Below are 15,128 nucleotides of genomic sequence, written 5' to 3'. Positions count from 1 at the left end.
TGCATGTTTGGATGGGTCCTTATAAATAAAATCCTTTTTCTTCACTATAAATAGAACATTTTTTTTTTATGGTAAAAGTACACATGAAAACCAGAGACATAACATAAAACACAGACAAAGCTCAGTTTTTAGCACATCTAGTGAGACTCATACACGGTACAGTGCCTAAATATATATGGATAAATATCTAATAAGTATATGGTCTTTTAGTTTGACATTTTTGGCCAAAATTGTTGTAAGCCCCTGAGCCAACGCCAAGGCAGACCACATATCAGGGGTCCCTAACGCTAATATAAATTCTTAATAACCTGTTTAATAACAGGAAGAATGATTTATAGTAAATCTGTCAATATTAGCTGCAAAGTTCTGTCTGACTGAAGCTTTTATTAACCTGTACATTACCAGGAAAAGCACTCTGTATTAGAGATGTCACAGCCAAACTGCAAGCAGGCAAGTTCCCCTGAGTGGAAGATGCTATGGAGTGAGCCCATAACCATTTAAATGTGGGAGGGGGTGAGCTTAAATTAAGTAGGAGGTTGCCAACCTCCAATCAGCCATGACTAGCTGGACAAGAATTGCAAAACATACTGGACACCTAACAAGCTCATATATTTTGCAGTTTGGCTGTGACATCTCTAATACAGAGTGCTTTTCCTGGTAATGTACAGGTTAATAAAAGCTTCAGTCAGACAGAACTTTGCAGCTAATATTGACAGATTTACTATAAATCATTCTTCCTGTTATTAAACAGGTTATTAAGAATTTATATTAGCGTTAGGGACCCCTGATATGTGGTCTGCCTTGGCGTTGGCTCAGGGGCTTACAACAATTTTGGCCAAAAATGTCAAACTAAAAGACCATTTACTTATTAGATATTTATCCATATATATTTAGGCACTGTACCGTGTATGAGTCTCACTAGATGTGCTAAAAACTGAGCTTTGTCTGTGTTTTATGTTATGTCTCTGGTTTTAATGCATATTGCCATGCTCAGTAGCACTCCTCTGACACTCATATGCTTATATATATGTTGTGGTTTTTTTGGGGGGGTTTAATAGGAGCTTGTTAGGTGTCCAGTATGTTTTGCAATTCTTGTCCAGCTAGTCATGGCTGATTGGAGGTTGGCAACCTCCTACTTAATTTAAGCTCACCCCCTCCCACATTTAAATGGTTATGGGCTCACTCCATAGCATCTTCCACTCAGGGGAACTTGCCTGCTTGCAGTTTGGCTGTGACATCTCTAATACAGAGTGCTTTTCCTGGTAATGTACAGGTTAATAAAAGCTTCAGTCAGACAGAACTTTGCAGCTAATATTGACAGATTTACTATAAATCATTATTCCTGTTATTAAACAGGTTATTAAGAATTTATATTAGCGTTAGGGACCCCTGAAATGTGGTCTGCCTTGGCGTTGGCTCAGGGGCTTACAACAATTTTGGCCAAAAATGTCAAACTAAAAGACCATTTACTTATTAGATATTTATCCATATATATTTAGGCACTGTACCGTGTATGAGTCTCACTAGATGTGCTAAAAACTGAGCTTTGTCTGTGTTTTATGTTATGTCTCTGGTTTTAATGCATATTGCCATGCTCAGTAGCACTCCTCTGACACTCATATGCTTATATATATGTTGTGGGTATTTTTGGGGGTTTAATAGGAGCTTGTTAGGTGTCCAGTATGTTTTAAAAGTACACATGGCCTGCACATTTGGCTCACGTATTTATTTTTAGGCATGTGTATTTGACCCATCTCAACCTGATATTGTAAGCGCCTGAAGACGTTTTTTTTAAAAAAATTTTATAACAATGTACCCGTTTTGTATTTGATTTTTGTAGGAGCAGAGCCCCAGTAACCAAACCTCCATCGCGATGATGCAGGAACCTCCGGAGATGATGGAAGAAACGGTTACTGTAGAGGAAGATCCTGGAACACCCACCTCACATGTGTCCATTGTGACATCGGATGATGGGACCACCAGGCGGACAGAGACAAAGGTAAGAAACCATTCCACCTCCTATATGTACCCATGATGCAGCTGTTCAGGTGTTAAAATAGGGGTTTAAAGGTACTTGGCATGTCTAGAAAGGACTGCATGGGGAGCAGGTTTTTTTTTTAAACATTTTCCTCTTGAGACTAAAATGCTGGTTACGGCTTAATATTATCTTGACCTCACATTATTCTTTGGGCTTTGTCTCCTGGGGGAAGAGAACATTATTCGGTGAAATGATTGGTCTCCGAGAATCTCACTTGCTCCTCTGTGCGGGAAATGAGGCTTCTCTCAACAGCCTCTCAGAGAGTCATCGTCAACCTGGTAATTTTAAATCTGCAGATGGAGCAAGAACAAGCTCCTTATGTATTCCAAATACAATGGGGGGTTTAGTCTTTCCCCCCCTCTATCCTCATGCGGCATCTCTATTAGGGATCAAACATTTTGCATGTTAAGCCAGTGAAGGTCACCTTGCAGATGTCTCAGACAACATGAAAGTACAAGTACATCTGATAAAACCAGAACTGATTTACATGCTCATAAAAAAATTATTGAGAAACGGTGACAAGTGCGGTCTTCTCATATTGCAATGCTGTTTAGTCTAGGCTTACCCCCCCGTCCCCCCACACAGCGAGTTAAGTTGTGCCATAAACATAGTTACTGCTTATTGAATAAGTTCTCCCACAAAGCAAAAAAAAATTGTGTGTGTATATGTACACACACACACACAACAGCCTTGTGGCAGGGTCGCTAAGACATGCTGGGAAACTTTAACTGTAGTGGTTTATTAGCCACAAAACATACACAGGGTGCACTGTCCCTTTAAGAAAACCAAATAATACAAATAAACACCTATTCCTGTTAAGAATACTAACTAGACTTCACTCCTGCCCTTTCTAGCGGCAGCTGGGCAGCTATACTGGTTCCCAGGTTAAAACATGCCCCGGCATATGCACCTCACATGAACAGTCTTAAGTACATCAATATGTCTTTCTTATCTGTTAGTCCATTGGTGCAGACGTCCTGCTTCAGCACTGCCTCGAGTCCTTCCTTCCTTGGGGAACTCGGCCCCACGTGAGCTCAGAGAAACTCTCCTCTGCCCCCTTCCCTGACACTCTGTATCACTCCCAGCATGGCAGCTTCCTGTGTCTGCTTTAAAAGACTTCCTTGTTCATTCAGACCAGGCTGATTAGCTGCACCTGAGGGTAGCTTATCCAAGGGAAATTAACTCCATGTATGCTGGAAAGTACCATAGTTACTAGCTCTCTAGTCCATAAGGACAGTGACTCTGTCTACATACATACATACATACATACATACATACATACATACATACATACATACATACATAAATGTGATCTTAAAACTTCTCAACAGGGAGGGCAGGGTTTGAACTCCGAGTGGAGTCCACACTTCAGATAAGAAATTAGACGATCCACCTCAATCCATTTAATTTTTCTTCAGATTTTAACAATTTAGTCCGTATCCTTTTCTTATCTCAAAGAGTGCAGCACTGAGATGGCCGTATAGCCTCATGACTTGGGCCTGACAAACTGGAACAATTTATGTTGGACTTTGTCATCTCTGCTTCCAAATTTGCCAAAAGAACATTTGCTAATGGACAGAATCCATAGAGCATTATCTCCAATGCCACCTGACAATAGGCCCACAAGTCTAATTTGGTCCCTTCACTATTACTACGCAGCTGAAGCCGTTCTCTCTCCTTATCTCTTCTTCTCTCTCCCTCTCTTCTTCTCTCTCCCTCTCTCTTCCACTCTTTTTCTCTCTTCTCTTTCTCTTTCTCTCTCTCTCTCTCTCTTTTCTCTCTCTCTCTCTCTCCCCTTCTCTCCCCCTCTCTCCCCCCTCTGGTTAAAAGGTGTGATCTTAATACCTCAACACAAATACTCTGTGACAAAGATCCTTTTTCGTTCGACTTTCCGTCTAAGCTTATGTTAGACATGGTAAATCCAGTGTCATTACCCATTCTCCGGCAGGTGTTGCATTTTTCAAACACAAGTCTCCCAACTCCAGAATCGAGACTGTTCACACCAGCCCTCCCAAGAGAGCTAAATTCCCCCCCCACTCCCCCCTAATACAAATAAATAGACGGTCCACTGTGAACTTCCCCAAGAGATGTCGTGACTCGTACGTGGGAGAAAGCCGGAGATTTGAAGGGACAGTTTCTATACTGATACAACTAAAGGTTAATCTGACAATCTATGGGGATGAGGTTCATCTTTTGCTATACCAACTCGCCTCTGGCGTTTAGCCGCAGGGCGACCCTCTGCCGCTGGACATTCCACCGCCGGCCTCATCTACGTGGAGGTAAATTTTAGGGTAATGGGTAATTGGGGTTTTGGTATAGGGTTAAGATTAGGGCAAGGGCTAAAGTTAGTGACTTACTTTAGCAGCCGAGTGTCCAAGCGGCGAGGTGAGCCGCAGCTAAACTCCGGCGGTCATCTTGTTTGCGGTGAAACGGCTGCAACCAAATGTTCTAGACCATATTTGAGTTCCTTTGGTAAATCTGTTTCCCCAGTTCTGAGAAACTTGACACAATCCCTACTTTCATTTAAAGCAGAGTTACTCTTTACTGGAAGGGATTTTAATTTTGGTCCTACATCCCTATGTGAACAAATTAAAAAATGCCCAGATCAACGTGACCTACGCGCTTCTAACCAGCGCTACCACTCCTTTAAACCGTTTTGCATTGCTGATGCCTGGCGTGTACTTCGCCCAACGGAAAAGGGCTACTTTCTATCCCCAGGTTCAGCACTCTTTTTCAAGGCTAGATCATGTGTTTAGAAAACAAGGGGAGGGTTGGGGAGTGATCACAGGGGCCACACTAATTGAGTAAAGTGAAAAAGTATATAATAATATTGGTAATTGTAAATGTGGGTGCAAACTGTGAACTGAAAAGTGAATCAGGCAAAAAGAGGGGGAAGGGGAACACAAAATGAATGAGTCCCCTAAAGAATTCACTAACTGCACACCTACATATTATAAAATCTAACTTTTAATAAATTTGTCAATGGTACTGTGAGTTCCAGCCTATCTATACTGAGGGTATTGTGGATTGATTGCGTCTGTGTCAGCGTCACTTCTCAAGCATATGCACTTAATACAACCATAGGTGTTCGCTGCTATATATATCATTGCAGGATTGCTGAGTCTTTGACCAGTTAAAGGCTCACTGAGTAGGATACGGTTACCTACAGTCTGCATCTAAACTCCAGAGGGGTTAATACCCTGACTTTCAGCATCCACTGTCCTGTCAAACCCAGGAATATTGCATTTGGGTTTGTACAATCATACATTCATTGACAGGGTTGCACGCTATTGAATATTTAATTCATTTTTTAAAAAACACTTAGTACACTACGTTTGGTAATATATGTTTTAAGTCAATTTATTAAAAGTTAGATTTTATAATATGTAGGTGTGCAGTTGGTGAATTCTTTAGGGGACTCATTCATTTTGTGTTCCCCTTCCCCCTCTTTTTGCCTAGATCATGTGTTGATTGACATCTCAATTAATCAACTTTCCCAAGCAAGATATATTAATAAGATGATCTTTCATTAGTATAACCGCTTTCTATAATAAGCTTTAAATATAAATAGATGCAACACTTTGCGTCTCAATTGGAAGTCTTAGAAAAGCTACACATCTGCTATTAAAGGCCTTAAAATACAAAATAATATCCCTGGCCCCAAATGGCTTGTCTAGTAATTATTTTATATCACAATTGTTCTCGCCCACATCTCGCTGCTCTGTTTAGTCGGTTTGTGGACTGCCCGCAATGCGCTCCTCCTATGACAAGGGCTAATAGTGCCGTTCTACACACAGGTAAAAATAACCCAGCTATCGTCCCATATCATTGTTAAATGGAGACGTGAAACGACACGTGAAAATCTGAACTAATAGGTGAAATGCGTTATTGACCTTCGATAATTATCTCTGATCAAGTCTGTTTTCTTCCGCAAAGACTAGCACTAAACACATGAAGGTTAATTAATATTATACACCATCTGAATGCAAACAAAACACCCAGCGATTATCCGAAGTTTATATGCTGAAAAGACATTAGCTGTTTAAACTGGAATTGTATGTTTAATATGTTGGAGGCCTGGAACTTTGATACCAGGTTCATGTCAAGAATTAAAGCTCTTTGCTCACAGCTTTCATCAGGATTGGTGGTTACACGAATCCTCTTCCCATTTGCATGAGGCAGTTTTCCTTTATCCTCTAGTTTATGTTATAAAATGTTATATTGGAGCTACCAAGGATATCTCTGGGGTTACCGTTGGTTTATATGAATATAAAGTAGCGATGTTTGCAGAGGACATTGTGTTGGCATTCTGCAAGCCTCCCGTCTCCCTCCCTAACCTTTTCTCGGCATTGGAGAAGTTCAGCCACCATTTACATTTTGAAAATGAATCATTCCAAATCAATAGCCATGGCTATCAATGTTCCCAAGCTCAAAGAGGAGGGGATCGGGACAAATGCAACTTGGGATGCCTCTAGTAGATGGGGACAAACACAAAAGCTACGGGTACAGGCATGGGTGCTACGGGCTTGAAACTTACAGGGCAACAGCGTAGTGAGCAAGGGGGGGGGGGGTGCACACCAAAAAGTGATGCAAACACGTTAATGCAATGTTCCCACCCATGCAGGGGAAAAGGTGGCAAACCCCGTTTCCCCTCCCCCCATGTAATATTTGAATGTTATTACCCAGTATCCCTGGCTAGCGGGCCACAGTTTACAGTGTGATCATGCGTTGAGGACGATTAGGGGACCTATCTGACACATGAATGTTTCACCCCCCAACGCGCCCCCCCCACCCCATCGTTGAAATTTATTACTTAAGCCAAATAAAACCAAATAAATGACATTGGTTTTCCTCTTGCAGTAGCCCACAATGTAGATGAGCACATTTGAGTTCCGAGCCAGTCACCTGATCTCTGATCCATCATTTCTGTTTGAAAGGATAATAATGAATTGAGCATAATCTATAAACGCAAAGCTAAAAAACATGTTCTCTGAAACCCGCAGGATTTGTTTTAAATTCTTGCTTTTCGCCCCCCCCCCCACCCCCGCCTCCCCCCCCATCCCCCCACCCCCCCACCCCAATTAGTTTAACCCTGACTTGCTTTTTACTCTGAGTGAGGCCGGCACTATACAGCGGTGCTCACCTCTGGTCCTCAAGCCCCCCCTCCTCCCCCCCCCAACAGGTCAGGTTTTCAGGATATCCCAGCTTCAGCACATGTGGCTCAGTTGAAGCTGGGACTGATTGAGCCATCTGCGCTGAAGCAGGGATATCCTGAACCTGACCTGTTGGGGGCGCTTGAGGACTGATGTTCAGCCCACCTGATATAGGATACTTATTTTACGGGTCGTGTATTTGCCATATTTCTAAAATTTTTTTTTTTTTTTTTTTTTTTTTTGGTCCCTTTTATATTTCTCTCAACAGGTAATTTGTTCTAATGTCCTGAAAGGTCAATTCCATTGCACCACTGTCACATAGAAAAGGTCTTTAACTTGGATTCTACGGGGAAGAGCATTCCCTTCACCAGTTGTATAGTATCTAATGTTCATTTGTGATGAGATCTGTATTATTGTAGTTTTGTGGCACCCATTGTGTACTGTGCTAGTGAATACTTTTTGGATTTTTGTAGATAAATGCTGATAAGTATCACACAATAAAAATCCCACATGTCTCAGACAGCTCTGGAGATTTAAAGGTCCTGGTTACGCGGGCCAATAGGAAGCTGCAAGGAATGATGTCACGCCTTCCTATTGGCCCGCAGGACATTTTAAGCCACCATTATGTTTTCCGCACACAGCACAGCTGCTACTGGCACCCCCCCCCCCCCCACGGAGCTAAGTAGCTCAGGAAGTAGGAGGTCCCCGGAGCTGAAATTAATCCGGTTTCGCTCCGGAGACCCATTTCTTCCAACCTATTTTACAAAAAAAAAAGGGAAGCAGGATTGCTGCTATTAACGGACACCCCTATATGCGTACGCCTGCCGTGTTACACAGCTTTTCAGCTCGGCGTGGGTTAAAGAAGTGCAGAACCAGTAACCCTACTCACAGACAGCTTTTTTCTATAAATAATATAGGACTTTTGTGTCTTGTATTTTTACCCATGTTGTAAGCTTACTTTGTAAAGAACTGTTTATTTACTTGTACTCCGAGTAAAACAATGATAAAATGTGGAGGTTGTATTTTACGTTTATCGTTGCTATTGTTTTGAAAAGCTCCATCGAATTCCTCAGCTCAATACAAACGGGGTGACCCTAATATAAGGTTGTACTACGTGAGCACCCATTGGTACAGTGGGAGGAGGACGTTGTGGTACTCTGCCAACATATATTTATTTTTCTTTCCAGGTCACTAAAATGGTGAAAACCGTCACCACAAGAACCGTGCGGCAGGTTCCCCTGGGCCCAGACGGGCTGCCGGTCCTCGATGCCTCGTCGCCTCTCAGCAGTTACACAGATTCTATTGACCGACGATACATGAAGAACGGCGATCGCTTCATTAACCCGCAGGCTTCCTCCACCCTTACCAGGTCCTACAACAACAGCTACAACGAGTCCTACGGTGACCCCCATGAAACGCAGTACCGGCCCTTCATGGGACACGAAGGTTATGGGGACCTACCCGACAACTATGGCAGCCTGTCCCGCGGAGTCAACTACCGGCCTCGGTACGCCTACACTCCGGGCAACAGCTACCGGCCCGAGGATGGCAGCTACACTCTCCCCACCCGGCGGGAAAACTACGTCCCCATCGCCCAGCCGCAAGTGCCCATTGGCAGCAACGTTGATCTGAACCGGTCCCAGCCCGAGCGATTCCAGCCTGAGCCGTACGGTTTGGAGGACGATAACCGCAGCCTTGGGGCAGACGATGAGGGCTATGAACTTGATCCCGATTACTCCACGATGAGCAGAAGAGCACTTCCCGGCATAGCCCTGACTGGCAGACCTCACAAGGGAAGGTAAAACAATGTTAGAACAACTCTTGTGATTGTAATAGCTGGACTTTTATCTATGTATTATTTTTTTTTAAACTATTTAATCAAACTGCCTCTTTGAGCTGCTCTGTGCATGGGATAGCATTCTTTCTTGTGTTTGCTATAAATACAGAACATCTCGCCATTCTCGCCATTCTCACCATTCTCACCATTCTCACCATTCTCACCATTCTCACCATTCTCACCATTCTCACCATTCATTATTAATGCTGTGTAAGGGTGATTATCCAGTGATATTTGTAGTCCTGTCATTCATACTGGTGTTAAACATTATTATATTCCGAAACCGGTATTGGTTTTAGAAACTCAAACACATTAATTATATGGCACATTATTGGAGCAACCGTATATATGGATCCCTTTAAAAATGGCAGCTTGCCCTAAAGTGCTAAACGAGGGGATATCAAAATATCTTCAGCCAGCAGCCCAACAGCTTGCACCCAGCCAGCTAAGCCTTCCCTTCCTCAGGCCTTCAGCGAGTAAAACCATTTTAACTTTATATGTAAATGTTTTCACAAATTATATCCTGGCAACCGTCCTGCAGGTGTTCGTACAGCCTCGGTTCAAGTGGTGTAAGGAAGGTGTTTGTTGTCTTTTTTTAGACACATTGCAGAGTGAAACACATGCCATTCTTTGTCTGGGAAATTAACCTTCATTCATGCCTCCTGGAATAGCTTTGCACCCTCTGTGTAAGATGGTTAGTCTGTTGGTAGCCGAGTATTCCCGCATGGCTGTTAAGACCTTGTGCTGGTTCTTTCCAACTCGACACAGAACACTCACGGGGTGAGTGAAATCCTCCAGCCATTGAGTGTAAAACTCGGGGGTATGGGACGTGTGCAAACTAAAATCCAGCGGAGTGCTCCTGGAAATATGTAGTTAACAGAAACACACGGGTTCAAGGTCACATGTAGCCGCGTTAATACTTTGCAAATAACATTTCCCACTGCCACATGGTCTGGTTAATGCTGCAGGCTGCACTGTGATTGATTCGTTTTCTGATTGATCAGAGCACCTCACCTGTGTTATCTTGATTAGTCTCACAGCTGGAAATCTTCTCAACCCATGGTGGGATGACTCATTGCTCATTAAACTCATTTGGAAGCCCTCTCGCTTGATTATGAGTTGAGCAGCACAAAGGCAAAGCTGCCTTTTGAGAGCACATCTTTCAGCGCAGAGGAAATCATGCTGGAAATTGTTACATCTGTTTGCACTTCACAACAGAAGGGCTTGGTCCATGTCTAGCCCCTTCCACTGTAGAGAGGAATGTAAAGCTTCACACAGCACTGCATCTGTTAGTATTACATCTGTAACCGTGATTAATGCTGCAGTATGTAGCATACGGAGAAGGCCGGGCTCCTTGAAGCCTGTGGCCAGTGCACCAGTTCTATAAACCCTTAAATTCTTGCGTAGTTCCCCTCTGCGTTTTGACGATGCCTTTCAGAATGGTCCCTACACGTCCCTGATGTTGTCAGATGGTTTTTTTTTTTTTCTCCAAGGACACACGACTTCTGCTTTAGAGGGTTACGCCCAGCTTCTGGCCCCAGTGCCTAGCACTGTCAGATTGAGTCTCTCCAGATTTGGCCTGGGCTTTAAAGTCCGGCATCAGATTCAGTTTCTTTTCTGCGTGCTCGGTGATGCGTGAGACATTGCCACGCTCCAAGAAGCACCCCCAAGTGGAGCCGTTTGTCTCGATCTGGCCACAGTTCTGCTTTTGGAATGTTGCACCTGTGGAATAATAAGTACATTGCGTACGTTGGCATGTGCGGTATGAAATCTGAAATGGGCTAACCTGCAGAAAAACAGTGGTACCCGGCACAACATGCACTGTGCGTTTTATGCTTCTATATAATTAAAATATGGTGACACTGAAATGATTAAATATATCAGACTTAGTCAGTTGTCATGCTGTGTTCAGTTGTGGTGCAGTGTGCTTAATATGTAACCAATGTGTGCATTTTTATCCAAACGCAAAGGATATCTTAGTGTCTTTTCCAAGTCCTCACCCAAATATTTTTTTTTCTATTGGATATAAAATGTTTTCTAGCAGTGTGGCGGTCTACATGTGGCACGGGCATTTCAAAAGCCTGCGTAAAGTCATTATTACTGAGCTGCAAGTAATTATGACTGGAACATCCCAGAATGCTCCGTTTTTAATTGCGTTGTTGATTCGGGGCCCTTTCCTTATGCTGCAGCGAGGCTGGAGATCATGGACATGTTCTTTCTAAGAACTACATTACAAAAACCTCTCAAAAAAACAGCTGCGGGGGGGGGAGAGCAGGAGGGGGGGAGAGCAGGTTGGAGTACAGGCATGTTCACCAAATAAGTTTAGTCCTTCTCCTGATTGCCCAAATAAAACTATGCACCCCTGGGGAAGCTGTTGATATTTTGTCTCTTCCATTCAATAATGTATCCTCAAATGCCAGTGTTGTAACACCATATTTTCAATTGTTTTATACTAATATCCCAATTATCTCCTATTATTCCCCCCACCCCCCAAGTTAAAATTGTTATTGATTTTCCAAGCAGAGTTATACAGGCATACAACATTAGAGGGTGAGTGGTTTTTTTTTTTTTGGGGGGGGGGGGGGGAGGTACATATAAGAAAGTGTATTAGAGGGGGGGCGGGGAAGAGGAGAGAAGAGAGAGGGACACCTGTACAGTCCCTACCAATTGGCTCCTTTTACAGATAATTACATAGCATGGGAGGTTTGTTGGAGAAATGCTTGAAACAAATGTAACGCTCAAGGTTTCCAAGGCCAGCATCTGATACTAAATGTCTTGTTTGCTCCCCTCCCCCCTCTTCTAATCAGGGGGTATGATGACCCTTTAGAAACAGAACTGATCGAGGAGAGAATACCATATCTTCATGGTGGATATGCAGCTCCATTGGCTCAGCCAGAAAGAGGAAGCCTGGCTAGCATTGACCGCTTGGGAAAACGCTCCCCTTCCATCGACAGCATCCGCAAAGACCCAAGGTGGAGAGATCCTGACCTCCCTGAGGTCATCGCCATGCTCAACCACCCCATCGATCCAGTCAAGTCAAACGCAGCAGCTTACCTGCAGCACCTGTGCTATGAGAATGATAAAATCAAGAAGGAGGTGAGGCACCTCAAGGGCATCCCCATCCTTGTGGGCTTGTTGGACCACCCCAAGCCTGAAGTCCACCGCAAAGCTTGCGGAGCCCTCCGAAACATCTCATACGGGAAGGATAACGAGAACAAAGTGTCGATTAAGAACTGTGACGGTATCCCAGCCCTGATCAGACTGCTACGGAAGACCAATGATATGGAGGTCAGGGAGCTCATTACAGGTAAGGCTCTGATTCTTATACCTACTGTGAATCCCATCATGGGTCTTGGGAAGCTGGAACTTGCCATATACTTTAGTTAGTTTACTTAGTTTTGTTACTGTATGTATTCAGTTCAATTTTAGAGGCATGCTTTGGATTGGACTCTACTGAATGCACCACAGCTAAAAATCCAATACGTTCTAGATCCAGAGGATCCCAACTCCAGTCCTGAAAGACCACGAACAGGTCAGGTTTTAAGGCTAGCCTCTCATTAGCACACGTGGCCCAATCATTTTGACTGAACCACCTGTGCTCAAGCAGGGGAGTACTTAAAACTGCGCTGTTGGTGCTCCTTGAGGACTGGAGCTGGGAACCTCTGTTCTAGAGGACTCAATGTTTGCTTTGGAATTTTAGGGACTGCCAGATCGGCAATGTTTGTAGTTCCAATGTAAGTTCTTTTAATCTGAATCCCCTACCACAGGCCATGAGTTTTCTGTTTGCAATTCCCTGGTACCTTTATCAATTCTGGCTCATTGGTCTGGGCGAAGTCCAGTGAACATTGTGCTCATCGTTTTATTTCTTCTGCAGGGCATCTAATTGTTTTCTTGTGTGAACCAGCAACAGTGAAATGCTCCCTCCCCCTCGCTCACACCTTAAGGTCTGATTCTGAGCAGTAGTATTATTCCCTGGCATGGATTTAGCAAGCTGCTGTCTTTGAATGGCAGTCCCAAAGCACATTCAGATGCTGGCAAGCAGTTGACTCCTTCCCTCCCCCCCTTCATATGCTGAAGCTTAAACGCCAGTCTATAATTTCTTAGGGAGGGCCCATGAGTCTGGCTGAAAATGGCAGGCAGCCCTCCCAGACACTTAAGAAAACAAATACTGCTCTGCCTTTTCCTCTCTCTAGCATTGCCATAAAACATAGGACGCTATTCTACGCTGTTCTAGAGAAGGTGCAGTCCCACTCGGCAACATATATTGGCGTCACAATTAAAGGGTCCGTCCCTCTTGGAGAAAGTGAGCCAAGGACCATGACCTGCTAATATTTATTTATAAAGTGTGTTACCAGGAAGTAATACGTTGAGAGTTTCCTCTCGTTTTCAAGTATTTCCTGGGCACAGAGGTATGACAACTCCATAGTTACAAATACATGGTTACATTAGGTGTACAGGGTCATACATTATGTATAAAGACATTGCATGAACAGTTTAAAGTATTTGATCTTTTACGCGTATGACACAGTTACAGACCAGATAAAAATGTGAGACCGCTTTAGTTTGGAAAGAATTTAGACTGGTGGCGGCTTTGAGAGTCTCCGGTAGATTTGTTCCAGTTTTGGGGTGCACGGTAAGAGGAGGAGCGTCCAGATACTTTGTTGGAGAATGGGAACATGAACAGTCTTTTGGAGTCAGATCTCAGATGAGAAGTGCTGCGTGTGGTAGGGGTGAGGAGCTTGTTCAGATAGATGGGTAGCTTGCCCAGAAGGTATTTGAAGGCAAGACAGGAAAGATGAACGTTGCGCCTAGACTCAAGTGATGCCCAATCTAGTTCTTTGAGCATTTCGCACTGATGTGTTGTAGTCACATTGAAGGACAAAGTGGCATTTTGAGTTGTTGAAGCGGTCTTGTTTGCAAAGGTGAGTTTGGGGTGCTGTACCATACACTATGTCACTATAGTCTTTAATTGGCATTGGTATCTGCTGTGCGATACGCTTTCTGACCAGGGAGGATTTATTCCTATAAGGTACGCCTAGTTTGGCATAGGTTTTGGATGTCGGGGTATTAATGTGCAACCCAAATGTTAAATAGGAGACAAACCATACACCCAGATACTTAAAACCTAGTGACTTGGGCTTGGATCGTATTAGTTGGTTCTGATCTGAAGCCCTTTCATTGGTAGCTTTTAGAAATTTAGTTTTGGTCCCAAATACCATTGTTACAGTCTTGTCCGTATTTAAAAATGGTTTTGGGAAATCCAATTTTCAATCCTGATTTTTTTTTTTTTGTGACTTGATGTACTTGTTGAAGGTCGGAGAGGCTATGGCTGTGTGCATATAAGATTGTGTCATCTGCATTCATGTGTATTGAAGCTCCCTTACAAGCTGTAGGAAGATCATTGATGAACAATGAGAAGAGTAGGGGCCCCAGAACAGAGCCTTACGGGACACACCAGGTGGGGATATCCAAGGGGTTGGAGTTAGTGCCCTAGATACACATGTTGGGATCTACCTGATGGGTAGCAATGAAACCAGTTTAAAGCATGTTACCCTATTCCAGAAAATTGAAGTTTGTTTAGCAAGATAAACAGTATCAAAAGCCTTTGCAAAATCTAGGAATATTGCACCAGTGAGTTGTCCCCTTTCCATTTCACACTGGATTTCATTGCAAACGTTTAGCAGGGTAGTTACCATTGAGTGTTTGAGGCGAAAGCCAGATTGGAATTGGCTAGGGAAATTTGTCTTGGTATAGTAATCGCTTAATTGGGAGTGAACACATTTTCCCATGACTTTGGATAGTATTGGGAGAAGAGAGATTGGCCTGTAGTTTGAGACAGTGTTTTTGTCCCCACTTTTGAAGATTGGGACAACTCTGGCAGTTGTCCTGGTCTTAGGGATATGGCCTGCAGACAGGATAGAGTATTAGGAAAGCAAGCGGTGTGGCAATGGCTGGGGCACCAATTCTTAGGAACTTAGATTGCAGTAAGTCAGGTCCACATTGGCTGCTTAGTTTTAATTTGAGGAGCGCTTGTGTAATCTCCACTTCAGATACTTGGTCAAATTTAACATTGTGGGCAGTGGTGGGAGAGGATGGGGCT

The 15,128-nt window shown here is 43.5% G+C and overlaps 1 protein-coding gene across 4 annotated transcripts in view; it reads left to right on the top strand.

The window, feature by feature from the left end:
• The first annotated feature begins 1,840 nt into the window (after nucleotides 1-1,840).
• ARVCF (ARVCF delta catenin family member) overlaps nucleotides 1,841-15,128 on the top strand; it is a 61,337-nt gene continuing 48,049 nt past the window's right edge. For all 4 annotated transcript variants that reach the window (XM_075568576.1, XM_075568577.1, XM_075568573.1 and 1 more), the window contains exons 1-3: nucleotides 1,841-1,999; nucleotides 8,379-8,989; nucleotides 11,836-12,335. In XM_075568576.1, the coding sequence (XP_075424691.1) occupies nucleotides 1,874-1,999; nucleotides 8,379-8,989; nucleotides 11,836-12,335 (1,237 nt within the window). In that variant the 5' untranslated portion in view covers nucleotides 1,841-1,873. The remainder of the gene's footprint in view (nucleotides 2,000-8,378; nucleotides 8,990-11,835; nucleotides 12,336-15,128) is intronic.

This window comes from Ascaphus truei, chromosome 13, assembly GCF_040206685.1.
Source record: "Ascaphus truei isolate aAscTru1 chromosome 13, aAscTru1.hap1, whole genome shotgun sequence".
NCBI classification, from domain to species: Eukaryota; Metazoa; Chordata; class Amphibia; order Anura; family Ascaphidae; genus Ascaphus; species Ascaphus truei.
Note: the sequence above shows the minus strand (reverse complement) of the source record. Positions and strands in the feature narration are given on the sequence as shown.